This window comes from Budorcas taxicolor, chromosome 7 (assembly GCF_023091745.1).
Source record: "Budorcas taxicolor isolate Tak-1 chromosome 7, Takin1.1, whole genome shotgun sequence".
In the NCBI taxonomy this organism is placed as follows: Eukaryota; Metazoa; Chordata; class Mammalia; order Artiodactyla; family Bovidae; genus Budorcas; species Budorcas taxicolor.
In genome coordinates, this window is record NC_068916.1 from 5,514,026 (window position 1) to 5,531,274 (window position 17,249).

The 17,249-nt window shown below is 43.9% G+C and overlaps 2 protein-coding genes across 2 annotated transcripts; one reads left to right on the plus strand and one right to left on the minus strand.

The window, feature by feature from the left end:
• Positions 1-3,756: 3,756 nt before the first annotated feature.
• On the minus strand, positions 3,757-4,401 carry LOC128051471 (myelin-associated neurite-outgrowth inhibitor-like). The gene is given in 1 exon segment (XM_052644064.1): positions 3,757-4,401. A coding segment is annotated over 1 exon segment (588 nt). The 5' UTR covers positions 4,345-4,401.
• Positions 4,402-9,090: 4,689 nt separating this feature from the next.
• LOC128050382 (RNA-binding protein with serine-rich domain 1-like) lies at positions 9,091-10,000 on the plus strand. Its single transcript, XM_052642624.1, has 2 exons — positions 9,091-9,684; positions 9,809-10,000. The coding sequence occupies exons 1-2, from the start codon at positions 9,091-9,093 to the stop codon at positions 9,998-10,000; spliced, it is 786 nt and encodes a 261-aa protein (XP_052498584.1).
• The last annotated feature ends 7,249 nt before the right edge of the window (positions 10,001-17,249 follow it).

Sequence of the window (17,249 nt, forward strand, 5' to 3'; positions counted from 1 at the left end):
GTAGCTCTTGCTTGAAATGGAGATTTATGAACTTATGTACTGAAACAAAACGCGTTACTATAACATATTAAGTGGAGGAGGGTTACAGCACTTCAATTTTCGAAAACACTAAGTCTATTATAATAATCTGAGTCCTTCCATCAGTACTGGGTAATTCCAGTCACCTTAAGAGTAGCGTTTCATTGCATTTTGATCACTTGTCCAATAAATATTCTCAGGTATGAACAAGATATTTATAAAAATAATTCTCTTGTTCATGGGCTTACTGAAGGATTTATAACATTAAATAAGGGTTTAAAATAAGAGACATATGGAGGAGCACGGGGCCAGAGATTTAGATTAAACAGACATGTGTCAGTGTGTGCCATGCATGTCTCCGAAAGGACAGAGACAGGGGCCAGGAGAGGCGTCGGCTCTATGGAGCGAGACCAGGTAGCTGCGGGGAAGAAATGCGAATGAGAATTACCTTGCTTGTGTTAGGACTTTGTACAATTGCACGAGAGTCAGCCATAAAAAATAATAGGAACTTTTGGGGAGGAGTAGGCAGACTATTGCCTATTTGAATAAATATAACTGAAACAGAGCCATGTTCATGAATTTACATATTTATGACTGATCTTGTCTCATAACAGCAGAGGGGAATAAATGCCACAAAGACCACATAGCCTGTAACACTGAAGTTATTTACTACCTGCTATTTTAACAAAGAAAAAAAATTAAGCCTGATTTAGGGAGGTGTACCTGAGTGGAAATTTTTAAAAATTCATCAATAATTAAGATATCACCGTCACAAATATATAAGACACTAGAAATCCACTCAGACACCAAGTTATTTCTATTCAATCAAATTATTTTCCAATTTTATATAGAAAAAATGTACAAGACTGGTCATAGAAAAATGAAAAAGAAGAATGTGGAAACATTTCTTCTACCAGATATCAAGTTATATACAAAAAGCAGCCCATAGGAATCAGGGTAATGACAAAAGAGGATGTCCCAGGAGGGCTAGGTGAACGTTCCTTCTCAGAATATGTATGGAGAAGGAAATCTTTGACTTCACCAGGAAAATTGCAGAAACCGTGGCAGGACAAAACTTAGGATGAAGAAGACACTGGGACAGTAGAGAAAAACTTGGGGGAAAATCCATATCCTTGTTGGGATCGCTGAGCCAACATTGACCCACAATATGTTGAAGATCCAGACTGACTGTGGTTTGTCTTACCTGTAACTCAAAGCGTTCTTCCTAGGTTATGAATGTAGACGCTTAATCTTGTACTTGAGTATGACATCAGGGGCAGTTTGTATCCACAATGAGAGGAAAGGTGACCATGTTAAAAAAAAATGGCCAAATATGGAGAATTTCTGAAAATGAAATGCTGAGTCTTTACTTTTTCCCCAGATGCAGAGAACTGTACCCAGTGCCCAGCTCAAGAGCATCCAAATAGTGAGAGAAATCGCTGCGTCCCTAAGGACTTGACCTTTCTGGGCTTTGATGAGCCTGTGGGGGTGTCTCTGGCCTGCACAGCTCTCTGTTTATCTGCCGTCACAGCTGAGGTTTTGTGGGTTTTGTGAAGTACCGAGGCACCCCCATAGTCAAGGCAAATAACTGGACTCTCAGCTATGTCCTGCTCATCTCCCTCCTCCTGTGTTTCCTCTGCTCCTTACTCTTCATCGGTCATCCCAACAGAGTCACCTGCATCCTCCAACAAATCACATTTGGAGCTGGGTTCGCCATAGCTGTTGCCAGTGTTTTGGCCAAAACCCTGACTATGATCCTTGCATTCAAGGCCAGGAAACTGGGAAGAACCATGAGGCGGTTACTGGTAACAGGAGCCTCTAATGATGTCATCCCCTTGTGCTCCCTGATCCAAGTGATTCTCTGTGGAGTCTGGCTGGGAGCCTCGGCCCCTTTCCTTGAGATGGACACTCATTCTGAGCCCAAGGAGCTCATAATCGTGTGCGACAAGGCTCAGTCACTGCCTTCCTCTGTGTCCTGGGATAGTTGGGCTCCTTAGCCCTGGGAACCTTCTCCCTAGCTTTCCTGGCCAGGAACCTGCCTGACACCTTCAGTGAAACCAAGTTCCTGGCCTTCAGGATGCTGGTGTTCTGCAGTGTCTGGGTCACCTTCCTCCCTGTCTCGCACCAAGGGCAAGGTCATGGTGGCCGTGGAGATCCTCTCCATGTTGGCCTCCAGTGCCAGGCCCTAGGCCGCATCTTTGCCCCAGAGGGCTACATTATCCTCCTGAGACCCGAGAAGAACACTTGGAACGTTTTAAAGAATTTAAGTTCCCAGGGAAATAGACATTCTTAGGTTTTATCTCATGAGTCTCTATCTCATTTTTAGGATTTTGAAAAATAGGACATTTAAATACTATATATGATTTGTAATATCTGAGTGCATTATGTCAAATTTACTATTATAGCATATGTTCATTCAGATATTTAAAAACAACCAATTTGCTTTACCTCTGTTTACCAGGTAACCTACCCTCTCTTTTTAAAAGTATCCATATATGACTACACTCAGTCCTCAAGACTCATAGGCTTTCTGTTCTAGACTAATGGCACACCTCAAAGCTTTTGCTATTGAATCCAACCATTTCTTCCATCATTAAATATGCAGTAAGCACAGCGTCTATTTTTTCAGCCTCTCCTCCATCTTAGTAACTGGATTTTATAACTAAGAACTTGTCAAAGCACTCTTTGTTGTGTCTCCCCTGGGTATTTTGTTTGTTTGTTTGTGTGAGTCAGCTGACAGTCAGTGTAAAGATCCGTACTGAGTTGAATATACAGGTCATACACAGTGTCTTTGTGCTTTCTTCTCACTCCTTTAGTGTTTCAAATTTTCAAGTTTACTTTTAGAATATATTTTGAATTAATGTAGATTAAATCTGTATTTTCCTTAAGTCGTTTATTAAATCATTTTCTAACTTATTGAAATGCTAGTTTCATCACATAGTAAGCTCCCTTGTTTACAAGGAAGTGTTCCTGCACCCTCTGCATTAGTCATTCAGTTGGTTGGTTGTTTTTTATTCTCTTTCCTTCAGTAACAACATTTACATAATGTCTCTGCATATCACCTTTTTCATATTTCCTATCATGGTTCTTTAAAAAAAAAAAGTTCTTACTTCTTCCTTAACAATGTCTATTTCATGTGAATTTGACAATCAACTTTTCCATTTTTTAAAAAAATATGTTATAGTTCTAACTTCACTGAATTGAATCAAATAGTTTGAGTAAAAGTTACAATATGGTAATTACTGATAAATTCAACATTTCCCTATTTAATCAAAGTTCTTATTTCATATTGCTTTATCATTTTTATTTTCTCTATGCATTTGTTTAAAGCCAATGATTTTTCTTTTGTTTTTCCTACCCTCTGTTTACTTTGTTTATTTTGCTCTTCTAATTTCTTGAACTGGAGATTTTAATGTGGATTTGAGACATTTCCTGTTTCACAATGTATTTATTTAGTTTTTTTTTTTTTCAGAATAGATTAATACTCCCTTTTATCATTACAGTTAGCTAAAAAGTTGCCTGGCAGCCCACCAAACAGGATTTGCGGTAAGACGAACCCAAAGAGTCAGCTGGAGACTGAGGGCGCTGGGACCTGCTAGGCTGGCTGCAGCAGTGTTTAGCTAAGTGTCGAGAGCATTACGAAGAAAGTCCTGGTTGGAGGCAGAAGGCCTGCAGCACCAGCTGTAGAACCTCCATGATGTGACTGCACAGCTCCATCCACAAACGTTTGCAGGGTGATCACCACTTAGGGGGCACATAGCTGTAGGTGGGCGTTCCTGAGGCCCGATACGTGGGCACAGTGACAGGGTGGGGAGCAACAGGAGTTGGGGAGTGGGCAGTCAGCAGGGCACCCGCTGACATGGCCATAGTGGTGCCCGCCACCATGCCCATGGTGACCCCGTTGCCTCTCGGAAGAGGGATGGGAGCAGGGTACACTGTCGCTGGCATGCCGTTGGGCTGCACCACCGTGGTGTGGTGGATGACGTGAGGGGGTGCTGCATACAGGGGCTGGGTGTAGTACGTGCCTTGCTGTGCATACGGGCTCTGCTAGGGGTAGGCACTTCGCACGGGGTACACAGCAGTCTGGTAAGGGTTGGGGGAGGAGGAATACGGTGGCACTGCCCCGCTGGTGGGGGAACAGGACTCTTTGTAAGGTGTGCCAGGAGTGTAACCTGCTTGGAAGGTAGGATTCGCTCCAGGGTACATGTTGAGGGAGTAGGCAGGAGCTGCTGCTGCATAGCCCATTGGGAAACCAGCTGGATAACCAATTCCTTTGGCATTTGCATAGGGTACCCCAGAAGAACCCGGGCTATAAACAGGATTCATGATTTCAAGAACGCGCCGCGAGGGCAGACTGGCCTCAGTGATCAGAGCTCGCCGGCCCAGGGCGGGCTCAGTGGTCGGGGTCGGTGAGAGGCGCGCGCTGCGTAGGCCTGCTCGGTTGCGGGGCTGAGCCGCGAAGCCCGGGTCGCCGCCGCCGCCGCTTACCCGCCCCGCCCTCCCGCTCGCCCCGCCCTCCCGCTCGCCCCGCCCTCCCGCTCGCCCCGCCCTCCCGCTCGCCCCGCCCTCCCGCTCGCCCCGCCCTCCCGCTCGCCCCGCCCTCCCGCTCGCCCCGCCCTCCCGCTCGCCCCGCCCTCCCGCTCGCCCCGCCCGCCCGCTCGCCCCGCCCGCCCGCTCGCCCCGCCCGCCCGCTCGCCCCGCCCGCCCGCTCGCCCCGCCCGCCCGCTCGCCCCGCCCGCCCGCTCGCCCCGCCCGCCCGCTCGCCCCGCCCGCCCGCTCGCCCCGCCCGCCCGCTCGCCCCGCCCGCCCGCTCGCCCCGCCCGCCCGCTCGCCCCGCCCGCCCGCTCGCCCCGCCCGCCCGCTCGCCCCGCTCGCCTCTCCGCAGCCCGCGCTCCTCGCCGACGCTGTGCTGACGCCTGTATTTATTTAGTTTTATAAATTTCCCTCTTGGTATTGCTTTGGCTATATCTCATAAATTTTGACATATTGTATTTTGATTTTTAATGATTTCGATGAAGATTTAAATTCCTTGACAGTTCCTGTTTGAATCATGGGTCATTATATGTGTGTTCTTTAACTTACAATTGTTTTGAGATTTATATCTTATTTTATTGACTGAAGATTGATTCCATTGTAGTCAGAGAACATTCTCTGTATGATTCAATTCTTGTAAATGTACTGAAGCTTGTTTTATGACCCAGAATATGGTCTATCTCAGTGAATAACACATTGGTGCTTGATAAGAATGTATATTCTGCTGTTGTTGGGTTGATTGTCCTACAAATACGAATTGAGTGCTGTGTGAGTGTCAGCTGGATCCTGGTGACTGGTGCCATTGTTCTCCTATAAGCTTGTTGACTTTTAGACTAGTAGTATTATTGGGGAGGGTGTTGGAATCCTAATCATAATTTTGGATTTCTCTATTTTTTTATTCACTGATATCAGTTTTATATGAATAACCCATGTCCAAGGTAAGAAAACCCAAATAAGATGGTAGGTGTTGCAAGAGGGCATCAGAGGGCAGACACACTGAAACCATAATCACAGAAAACTAGTTAATCTAATCACATGGACCACAGCCTTGTCTAACTCAGTGAAACTAGGCCATGCCGTGTGGGGCCACCCAAGATGGATGGGTCATGGTGGAGAGGTCTGACAGGATGTGGTCCACTGGAGAAGGGAATGGCAAACCACTTCAGTATTCTTCCCTTGAGAACCCCATGAACAGTATGAAAAGGCAAAATGATAGGATACTGAAAGAGGAACTCCCCAGGTTGGTAGGTGCCCAATATGCTACTGGAGATCAGTGGAGAAATAACTCCAGAAAGAATGAAGGGATGGAGCCAAAACAAAAACGATACCCAATTGTGGATGTGACTGGTGATAAAAGCAAAGTCTGATGCTGTAAAGAGCAATATTGCATAGGAACCTGGAATGTTAGGTCCATGAACCAAAGCAAATTGGAAGGGGTCAAACAGGAGATGGCAAGAGTGAACATTGACATTCTAGGAATCAGCAAACTAAAATGGACTGGAATGGGTGAATTTAACTCAGATGACCATTTTATCTACTACTGTGGGTAGGAATCCCTTAGAAGCAATGGAGTAGCCATCATGGTCAACAAAAGAGTTCAAAATGCAGTACTTGGAAGCTATCTCAAAAATGACAGAATGATCTCTGTTCATTTCCAAGGCAAACCATTCAATATCACAGTAATCCAAGTCTATGCCCCAACCAGTAACGCTGAAGAAACTGAAGTTGAACGGTTCTATGAAGACCTACAAGACCTTGTAGAACTAACACCTCAAAAAGATGTCCTTTTCATTATAGGGGACTGGAATGCAAAAGTAGGAACTCAAGAAACACCTGGGGTAACAGGCAAATTTGGCCTTGGAATATGGAATGAAGCAGGGCAAAGACTAACAGAGTTCTGCCAAGAGAACGCACTGGTCATAGCAATCACCCTCTTCCAACAACACAAGAGAAGACTCTACACATGGACATCACCAGATGGTCAACACCGAAATCAGATTGATTATATTCTATGCAGCCAAAGATGGAGAAGCTCTATACAGTCAGCAAAAACAAGACCGGGAGCTGACTGTGGCTCAGATCGTGAACTTCTTATTGCCAAATTCAGACTTAAATTGAAGAAAGTAGGGAAAACCACTAGACCATTCAGGTATGACCTAAATCAAATTCCTTACGGTTGTACAGTACTACTGAGAAATAGATTTAAGGGCCTAGATCTGATAGAGTGCCTGATGAACTATGGGCGGAGGTTCATGACATTGTACAGGAGACAGGGATCAAGATCATCCCCATGGAAAAGAAATGCAAAAAAGCAAAATGGCTGTCTGAGGAGGCCTTACAAATAGCTGTGAAAAGAAGAGAAGCAAAAAGCAAAGGAGAAAAAGAAATATATAAGCATCTGAATGCAGAGTTCCAAAGAATAGCAAGGAAAAATAAGAAAGTCTTCCTCAGCGATCAATGCAAAGAAATAGAGGAAAACAACAGAATGGGAAAGACTAGAGATCTCTTCAAGAAAATTAGAGATACCAAGGGAATATTTCACACAAAGATGGGCTCCATAAAGGACAGAAATGGCATGGACCTAACAAATGCAGAAGATATTAAGAAGAGGTGGCAAGAATACACAGAAGAACTGTACAAAAAAGATCTTCACGACCAAGATAATCACGATGGTGTGATCACTCACCTAGAGCCAGACATCCTGGAATGTGAAGTCAAGTGGGCCTTAGAAAGCATCACTATGAACAAAGCTAGTGGAGGTGATGGAATTCCAGTTGAGCTATTTCAAATCCTGAAAGATGATGCTGTGAAAGTGCTGCACTCAATATGCAAGCACATTTGGAAAACTCAGCAGTGGCCACAGGACTGGAAAAGGTTAGTTTTCATTCCAATCCCAAAGAAAGGCAATGCCAAAGAATGCTCAAACTACCGCACAGTTGCACTCATCTCACACGCTATTACTAAAGTAATGCTCAAAATTCTCCAAGTCAGGCTTCAGCAATACGTGAACTGTGAACTTCCAGATGTTCAAGCTGGTTTTAGAAAAGGCAGAAGAACCAGAGATCAAATTGCCAACATCCGCTGGATCATGGAAAAAGCAAGAGAGTTCCAGAAAAACATCTATTTCTGCTTTATTGACTATGCCAAAGCCTTGACTGTGCGGATCACAAGAAACTGTGGAAAATTCTGAAAGAGATGGGAATACCAGACCACCTGACCTGCCTCTTGAGAAACCTGTATGCAGGTCACGAAGCAACAATTAGAACTGGACATGGAATAACAGACTGGTTCCAAATAGGAAAAGGAGTACATCAAGGCTGTATATTGTCACCCTGTTTATTTAACTTATATGCAGAGTACATCATGAGAAACACTGGGCTGGAAGAATCACAAGCTGGAATCAAGATTGCCGAGAGAAATATCAATAACCTCAGATATGCAGATGACACCACCCTTATGGCAGAAAGTGAAGAGGAACTCAAAAGCCTCTTGATGAAAGTGAAAGAGGAGAGTGAAAAAGTTGGCTTAAACCTCAACATTCAGTAAATGAAGTGACTTTACAAGTCACTAGACACCTTAGCAACTTCATATATCTTCTTTTTCTTGAAAGAATGTAACCAGAAAGCAAGTTCAGGTTCTTCACACATTGTGAGGCCAAAAAATATCACAGCATCAGAGTTTGGAACAAAGAGAGTTTACTGCAGGGTCATGCAAGGAGGTGGGTGGCTCATGTGTTTAAAACTCCTAATGTTTGCGGATAAAGATTTAGGAACCTCTCCAATGCCTTTGATCTGAGAGACGATGTGTCCTCTGGATTGGGTTGTCCCCTGATTGGATTGTCCAATCTCTTCGCCTATAAAAGGAGAATCAGAGGCAGAAGTCAGTAGACCTCAGCAAGTCTGCATCTCAGGAGTGATCAGAGGACAGCTCTTGGAACTGGGGGAACCTGCATAGACCAGATTTCCAAGCCAGCCTCTTCTGGTGAGTGTAGAAACCACAAGAGAGTGTTCATGTATATTCTTTTTACTTTTGCTCAATCTCTTTACTTTACCAGGTAGTGGCCCTTAAAATAAATTATCTTATTAAAAGTTATTTCTTTGATGTTAGTATTAAGAAATATTCCACATTTCGTACAGTTTTGTGTATGAACCTTTCTCGGGGTAATAAGCCAGATTTTTTTTTTAAATAAAATCACTCTGAAGTAGAAGCAGTATTTGCTCAGGCTGTTTGCATAGTTCTCTCTGGAAAATGTTTTACCCACAAAGTGCTTGGTTGGTTTGTTTGCTTTTCTTTCTTTTTAAAAATTCAGTTCTCTGCTTCATAAGTCATCAGCTTGGCCTTCCCCAATCTCTTCATCAGTTGCTATTAATGTTTTTCTCTCCCCTTATTTCTCTTCCTTCATATCTCCCTCTTTCTCTCTTCTGCCGCTGTGATGGCCTTTTAGATTATTATAGTGCTTTATTGTACCGAACACTGGTAAGCCTTTTTTACTCCATCAACTCTTTCTCTCCAGATATTGAGGAGCACGATAGAGAGAAGATGGCACCTTCTCCCACCAGATGCAGAGAGAACTCTGATGAGCAGTCCAGGGATCGCTCTAGAGATAAAGCCGGCCCCAAGGAGTCACGCGAGAAGTACCGTGGCAGGGCTAGAACTCGAAGGTGGAGCGGCGCTTCCAGTGGCAGCAGCAGCTCCAGGTCTCCGTCCAGCGGTAGCACCAGCTCGGGCTCCAGCAGCGGCTCCAGCTCACCTTCAGCATCCAGCCGCTCAGGACGTCCCAGCACAGCCTGCAGCTCCAGCTCCAGCTCCAGCTCCAGCAGCTCCCCCGGCTCTTTGAGGCCTTCTTGGCTTAGAAGAGGCAAGAGACAGCGGTCTCACTCCAAACAGCCCGAAAGAGATGAAAAGGAGGGGAGAAGGCACAGCCCTTCCCCTAAACCCACCAAGCTGCACATCGCGAGACTCACCAGGAACGTGACCAAGGACCACATCCGGGAGATATTCTCCACCTTCGGGAAAGTCAGAGTGATTGACATGCCTGTAGAGAGGATGCACCCCGGTCTGTCTGATGCTTACGTGGAGTTCGAGACTCCAGACGGGGCTGAGAAGGCGCTGAAGTACATGGATGGAGGACAAATTGACGGGCAGGAGATCAGGGCCACCGCTGTGCCACCCCCCAGGCGACTCAGCCCTCGCAGGAGAAGGCAGTCACTGCCCCCCAGGTGGTGCGGGTCACCCTCACAGAGGAGGAGAAGGTCGCCTTCCCCTTGGCTCAGGTCCCAGAAGCGCTGGCGACCCCACTTCCCTCGCCGCCCCCTCCACCGGAGCCGCTGCAGCTCCAGGTCCTCCAGAAGCTGAAGGCAGCAACCGAGGCTTGTCCCAGGGCAGCAGAGTTCCCGCTGCAGTGGTGTGGGGTCGTGCTTGTAAAGATGCCCTCCACAGTTCTGGCTAGAAAACTCTGGTTCTTGTTCCTGAGAATCTGTTTAATGACAACGCCAGCAGGGAGGAGCAGAGCCAGCCAGGTGGTGCAACCGGCCCAGCCTGGGAACTCGTTTTCCCATTCCACAGATGACCGAGGCCCGTTCCGGTGGCCTGGTGCTGCCCTGCCCTGTCCGCCTGCAGGGTCCAGCAGTGATGCCACTCCTGTTAGCCGGGCCCTACCCTCCTGCTAGGGTCCTTTTCTGACCCCTAGAGTCAGCTACCTCCTGTGATCTGCCCAAAATGGTTCTTTTCACATGTGTACGTACACACACACGCACACAGCTCCCTTCTTCTCTGAAACTGGTGTGTAAGTTGAGAGCCAGCTCTGCAGGGTCCCCATAGAACCACCCCTGGTGGTCCTGCAGGTTACCTTGGCAACATGTCCTTGCTTTTTCAGCTTTTATTGTATAGTCAGTACTATAAATTTTCTGTTTTGTAGCTTTGTAGTATTTTAGATAATGTTGTGTCTATACTTTGTTGTGTACAGTAAAAATAATTGTGTTGAATAAACCTAGGATTTAAGTGGGAAAAAACACCTTTTCTCTCATCAACATTCAAATAAACTGGGGCAATGACTTTGTTCAATGACTTTCTGAATCATAGATTTCAGTCCACACCTTGGCATGTAATAAGTGCACTGTAAATGGGAGGATCAATTGATTTTGCTTCAAAACCAGGAAATAATGAGTGTTGAAAGAGGTAGTGTTAATAACTATGGCAGGACAACAAGAATAAAATGATATTTTTAGCTTTTCACTCTAAAAACATATCTGAAGACAGCAATGATTGATTTAAAAGAAAGAGCATACTGATCAGGTTAACATTTGAAGCAGATTATCGTGATTAGAGTGTTAAATGAGTTAAGAGAGAAAGGATGTGAAATCACAGTGACAGTTGATTGCAGTCTACCGCCAAAGAGGCAGTATCATTGTGTAACTGAAGTTGAGTGACTTTCTGAGAAAACGTTAGAAACTATTTTTGGAGTTTGAATGTTTTCTTTCAACAAAATATCTGAGCTCTTTAGAAGGGCAAAGTAAATAAGTGAGTCTGTCAATGTAAACCATTAAAGTTCACATTACTCTTCTCTTCATAGCGTATCCAACTTAGTGAGAAAATCAACATGAAATGAAGAGATGATAATACGTATACAATTCAAAATTAGAAAACTAGTGGAGAAAATGCAATATTAACTTTGATGACTGGGTCTGGAACGTCACTCTGTTCAAATGATGCTTTGCAGGAAGACAGAAAGGTGCCCAGGATTGATGCAAGGGTGGCCGGAGCTCAGAGGCCATAGCAGCGATGCTGGGTCCCCCTGGAGGGGCTCCTAGAGGTGTTTTCTGGAGCAGCACAGGCTCTCACCACAGAGCCAGGACATCCCTGAAATCTCTCCCATCTCCCTCAGCTATAGGGAATTGAGCTGAAGTAACCAAGGCCATGATGGAGAAAACTGGAGAACCCAAACAAATTTATAAACTCTTTGTTGTGGCTTGAACTTTGAAATCACAGAAGAAAATCTTAGTAAGTACTACCAGCAGTGGGGAGACCTCATCAGACTTTTCCAGAGTTAAATCCAGAGCCTGTTGACAGAAGGCATAGCTGCCCACCTCTACTCTTTCTCTGTCCTTCTATTTATCAGTCACTCTTTGGCCCTCTGGAATCAGCCTTCTCTCTCCACTACTGATAAAACAATTTTTATCAAAACTGTACAAAGAGTTCCAGAAAATGTCATTCTTTTCCTTCCTGATATTGTCCCCCTGGGACTTCTGTAGCATGATACCTTTCTTCCATGTTCTGTGTGTCCAGTAAAAATAATTATGTTTACTAAATGGAATGCTTATAAGTAAAATGAATTGTTTATTTAATAAGCAATGATGTGTTTCTTGAATAATGACCAATTATGATGGGCCCAACACTGTGAGGAAGACAAGTTTCAGTGACTCAGACCTATTTTTGATCAGAGCAACAAGCTTGCTGGCAAGTCATTTTCAGCATAAATTATTTCCCAAAACCATGTTCCTTCTTAAGAATCAAAATTCAAATCTAATTTTTAAGAATACCCACGTAGGACTTCCCTGGTGGTCCAGTGGTTAAAAATCTGCCTGCCAATGCAGGGCACGAGGGTTTGATCCCTGATTTCACGTGCCCTGGAGCAACTAAGTCCATGTGCTAGAAACAGTAAAACCGAGCAACAGGAGGGGGCACCACAATGAGACGCCTGGGCACGACAATCAGAGACTAGCCCGGCTCTCCACAGCTAGAGAAAGCCAATGGGCAGCAACGGAAGACTCGGCAGCCAAAACTAAAATAAACAAATAAATAACACTTTACAAAATGACATTCTTCAAAAACAATACCCATTTAATTTTTAGGTAACAGATAAAGACGTAACACATAGCCTAAGTGCTAATTGACTTACAGTGAAATGTCTTCTGTCTGATTTAGAGTCTGGCCCAGGAATGATAACAAAAAAAAAAAAAAAAAAAAAGGAGGCAACTCATGTTAAAAATGTGAGCTTAACAAAAATAAGTTTAAAAGCACGCTTAACAAAATAAGATTTTATAACAGTAAATATTAAAAGAATCTCTGTAGAATAGATTGTTTCTTAAGTGTAAGTAATGTAAGAAAATACTATAACTAAAAACACTAAGTAATTCCCCAGGCTAGATTACCTTTGTAGAATTCAATAAAGAAATTCTGGCAAGCAGAAACTGAGGTGCATAAAGATGTACAAAAATCTTTACTCTTGTCACATGAAACCCAATCTCTTATCCACAAAAACATTTATGCCTCTTGTTTTTGTCTACTAAGCATTTAATAGAATACAAAGTTCATATAACAAAGCATCTTAGTTCAGAAACCGGCTGACAGTGAAAGTGGCAAGTGGAACGGAGGACTGTCCCCACCCCCACTCCCTGTGAACCACTTCCCAGGGACTATTTGGTTTCTACAGGACAGTCTTTTATTTTTCCCCTAGTTCTCAAGAACATTCTTTCTGGCTCCTGGCTCTCTCTGCATCCTTGGCAAGTCTGTCTGCCCTCGAGGTCATAGCCAATCCCTCCCTTGCTGTCTTCCTTATCTGAGACTGTCAGCGAATATCTGCATGTTTCTGGCCATCTGCCAGAGGGCCTGTGGGAGGAAAAGCCCCAATCCTGGGTCCATCTCTGCCTTATCTGAAGGCTAAGAGTGATGAGCTCAGGGCTGGTGTGCAGAGATCTGGAACCGACACGACCCAGGAACTCACCTGCAGTACCAGGGCAATAACCCCCGAAACATTTGTGCTGTCCAAGGTTCTGAAAGGTTCTCCTTCAGTTGTAGGCCTGGAGGTCCTGCAGCCTCCTGAATGCACAGACTTGCTACAGCTTCTCCTAGGGTCCCCTCACATCAGTGACACCTGACCACATTGATGAGAGGTTATCTTTGTGACTGGCTTCTGGAAAGTGCATCCGGTCAGCCTCAGAATCTGTCATGACAAGTCTGCTTGGCCTTGGCGAAAAGCTCTTGTCTTTTCTTCTCCAGTTTTCTGGGCATTATATTTCTTTTGAGCCTCCCCTTTTAAAACAAAATGACATGTAAAATGTGAACAAAATGGGGGATGAAACCACTGCCAGTCATGGAGAATGTTCTCAGCACATTTGGATAACCACACTGCACTCTCCCCATTGAGATGAGCCTCAAATTGCTCTGTGCATCACATTTACTCAAAGGATTGACAGAACTCAGATTTCTGGCTCTCAATGGCAGTAGTCTGGGGTGGAGACAAGAGATTGCATTTCTGTTGGATGGTGACACTGCTAATACAGGCAGCACGCATTGAGAGCTGAATCCTGGGGCATCAAGCAGATATTCGTCAAGAACAGAAAGCTCCAGGTCATTGCCCAAAACCAATTCCAGACTTTCCCCTACATCGTCTTCCTTTGAGGATATCTTCCCATTCCGGTCACTGTCAACAATACACATGCTGGTCCCCTGCATCCAACATCACCAGGACAAAGAGATCACATGGTTCTTTGAATACCAAGATATTAATATCTTTTTGATATCTCCTTTTTTACCTTCCTTTAAAACACACAATCACCTAGCTTTCACCATCCTGTAGTACCTCATCTCCAGTGTGACCATGTACCTCTCAACTCTCAGATACTTTGCTTTCAAACCCAAGTCCCATCTTCCCTCAAATATTCTCCTGCTTATGCCATAACTTGGAAAAGCCACATTCCCTTCATAAAGTTCCTTTTTTCCACTGTAAACAGCTATTTTTCTCCCTTCTTCCCCTCCTATCCCTCTCTCTCCCATCTCACTTAATGATTGATGCTTCTTACATCAGTCATGCTTTCGCATTTATTCAACACATTCTTCCAGGCAATGCCATCTGTTTCCCTGGCTTCAAACATTCTTAATGAGTGAACATGGAACAACAAACTGGTTCCAAGTTGGGACAGGAATACATCAAGGTTGTATATTGTCAACTTGTTTATTTAACTTATATGAAGAGTACATCATGCAAAATTCTGGGCTGGATGAAGCACAAGCTGGAATCAAGATTGCTGGAAGAAATATCAATAACCTCAGATGCACAGATGACACCACCCTTATGCAGAAGTGAAGAAGGACTAAAGTGAAAGAGGAGAGAGAAAAAGTTGGCTTAAACCTAAGCATTCAAAAAACTAAGCTCATGGCATCCAGTCTCATCACTTCATGGCAAATAGAAGGAAACAGTGGAAATAATGGAAACTGACAGATTTTATTTTCCTGGGCTCCAAAATCACTGTGGATGGTGATTGTAGCCATGAAATTAAAAGGTGCTTGCTCCTTGAAAGAAAAGCTATGACCAACCTAGACAGCATGTTAAAAAGCAGAAACTACTTTGCCAACACAGGTCCATGTTTCAAAGCTATGGTTTTTCCAGTAGTCATCTATGGATGTGAGAGTTGGACTATAAAGAAAGCTGAGTGCCGAAGAATTGATGTTTTTGAACTATGGTGTTGGAGAAGACTCTTGAGAGTCCCTTGGAGATCAAATCAGTCAATTCTAAAGGAAAACAGTCCTGAATATTCATTGGAAGGACTGATGCTGAAGCTGAAACTCCAATCCTTTGGCCACCTGATGCAAAGAACTGACTCATTGGAAAAGATTCTGATGCTAGGAAAGATTGAAGGCAGGAGAAGGGGGCAGCAGAGGATGAGATTGTTGGATGGCATCATTGACTCAATGGACATGAGTTTGAGTAAACTCCAGGAGCTGGTGATGGACAAGGATGCATGGCGTGCTGCAGTCTATGGGGTCACAAAGAGTTGGACATGACTGACCTGCTGAACAGAACTGAATATACTGTATTGATGTTTCTCATTCTGACTTACTTCACTCTGGATAACAGGCTCCAGTTTCATCCACCTCATTAGAACTGACTCAAATGCGTTCTTTTTTACAGTTGAGTAACAGTCCATTGTGTATATGTGTACCACAGCTTCCTTATCCATTCCTTTTTACTGCTTCAGATCAGTCCCACGGAGGACTTTTCCTGAGGCTCTGCACCTACCTACCTCCATCCCAGTGAAAAACAGTGAGGGAAAACACGTTTTTCCCCTTGCCCCTGTGATTTCACCATAGTCTGTCCTCAGGGCTTGGGGCAGAGACATCTTCCATCCTGACACTGAGAGCTCTGTCATCCTGTGTCCATTACTGACGTCCCTGCCAGGAGCTCATGGTTGTTGTGTCACCACCACGCTGAGGGGCATGGCATGGTTACGATAAGCTTCTTTCAAATCAACTTAGGGCTTCTTGGAATAATTTCAACTTATGCTTTAGCACTTAGGTTAAGGTAAACATCAATTATTGATAATGGCATAGGTTATCAAGAAGCCAGTTTACTTAACTCAAAGAAAAAGTTGTTTCAAATCTACCTTATCAAAAACTGAACTTTACATCTTTTTTAAAATTAATTTTATATTTTTTCAGATTTTATTTTATTATTATTATTATTTTGCTTTACAATATTGTATTGGTTTTGCCATACATCAACATGAATCTGCCACGGGCGTACACGTGTTCCCAATCCTGAACCCCCCTCCCACCTACCTCCCCATACCATCTCTCTGGGTCATCCCAGTGCACCACCCCCTGCATCCTGCATCGAACCTAGGCTGGTGATTCATTTCTTATATGATATTATATATGTTTCAATGCCATTCTCCCAAATCATCTCACCCTCTCCCTCTCCCACAGAGTCCAAAAGACTGTTCTGTACATCTGTGTCTCTTTTGCTGTCTTGCATACAGGGTTATCATTACCATCTTTCTAAATTCCATATATATGTGTTAGTATACTGTATTGGTGTTTTTGTTTCTGGCTTACTTCACTCTGTATAATAGGCTCCAGTTTCATCCACCTCATTAGAACTGATTCAAATGTATTCTTTTTAATGGCTGAGTAACACTCCATTGTGCATATGTACCAAAGCTTTACATCTTAAAGAATTAGAAAGACTAGGGAAAACTAAACTGAAATCTATCAAACACATCGAAACACTAGAAATTAGAATAAACAATGAAAGATACAAAATCTATGTACATATCAACAAATGTTGGTCCTAGGAAAACGTCAACAACACTGACAAAAGTTTAATTACACTGACTAAGAAAACAGAAGAAGACTCAACTATTAAAATAAGAAATGAGACTATTCCATGGTGTTACAGTGGATAGAACTCTGTGCTTCCACTGTGGTGAGCTAGGTTCAATCCCTGATCCAGGAAATAAGACGCTGAAAGCTGCATGGCCTGGAAAAAGTAGCATGTGAAATGAGTGCAATTGTACTTTACAGTATGAACTTTCTTTGGCATTGCCCTTCTTTGGGATTAGAATGAAAATTGACCTTTTCCAGTCCTGTGGCCACTGCTGAGTTTTCCAAATTTGCTGGCATATTGAGTGCAGCACTTTCACAGCATCATCTTTTGGGAATGGGAACAGTTCAGCTGGAATTCCATCACCTCCTCTATCTTTGTTCACAGTAATACTTCCTAAGGCCCACTTGACTTCACACTCCAGGATGTCTGACTCAGGTGTGTGACCACACCATCATGGTTATCTGGGTCATCAAGATCTTTTTTGTATAGTTCTTCTGTGCATTCTCGCCAACTCTTCTTAATCTCTTCTGCTTTTGTTAGGTCCTTACCATTTCTGTCCTTTATCATGAATATCCTTGCATGAAATGTTCCCTTG

What these genes read in the sequence shown, in the direction of transcription:
- LOC128050382 (XM_052642624.1), top strand. Translation starts at nt 9,091, where the DNA reads ATGGCACCTTCTCCCACCAGATGCAGAGAGAACTCTGATGAGCAGTCC. An exon ending in AGTACATGGATGGAGGACAA is followed by an intron (nt 9,685 to 9,808) that starts ATTGACGGGCAG and finishes GGAGAAGGTCGC; the next exon opens with CTTCCCCTTGGCTCAGGTCC.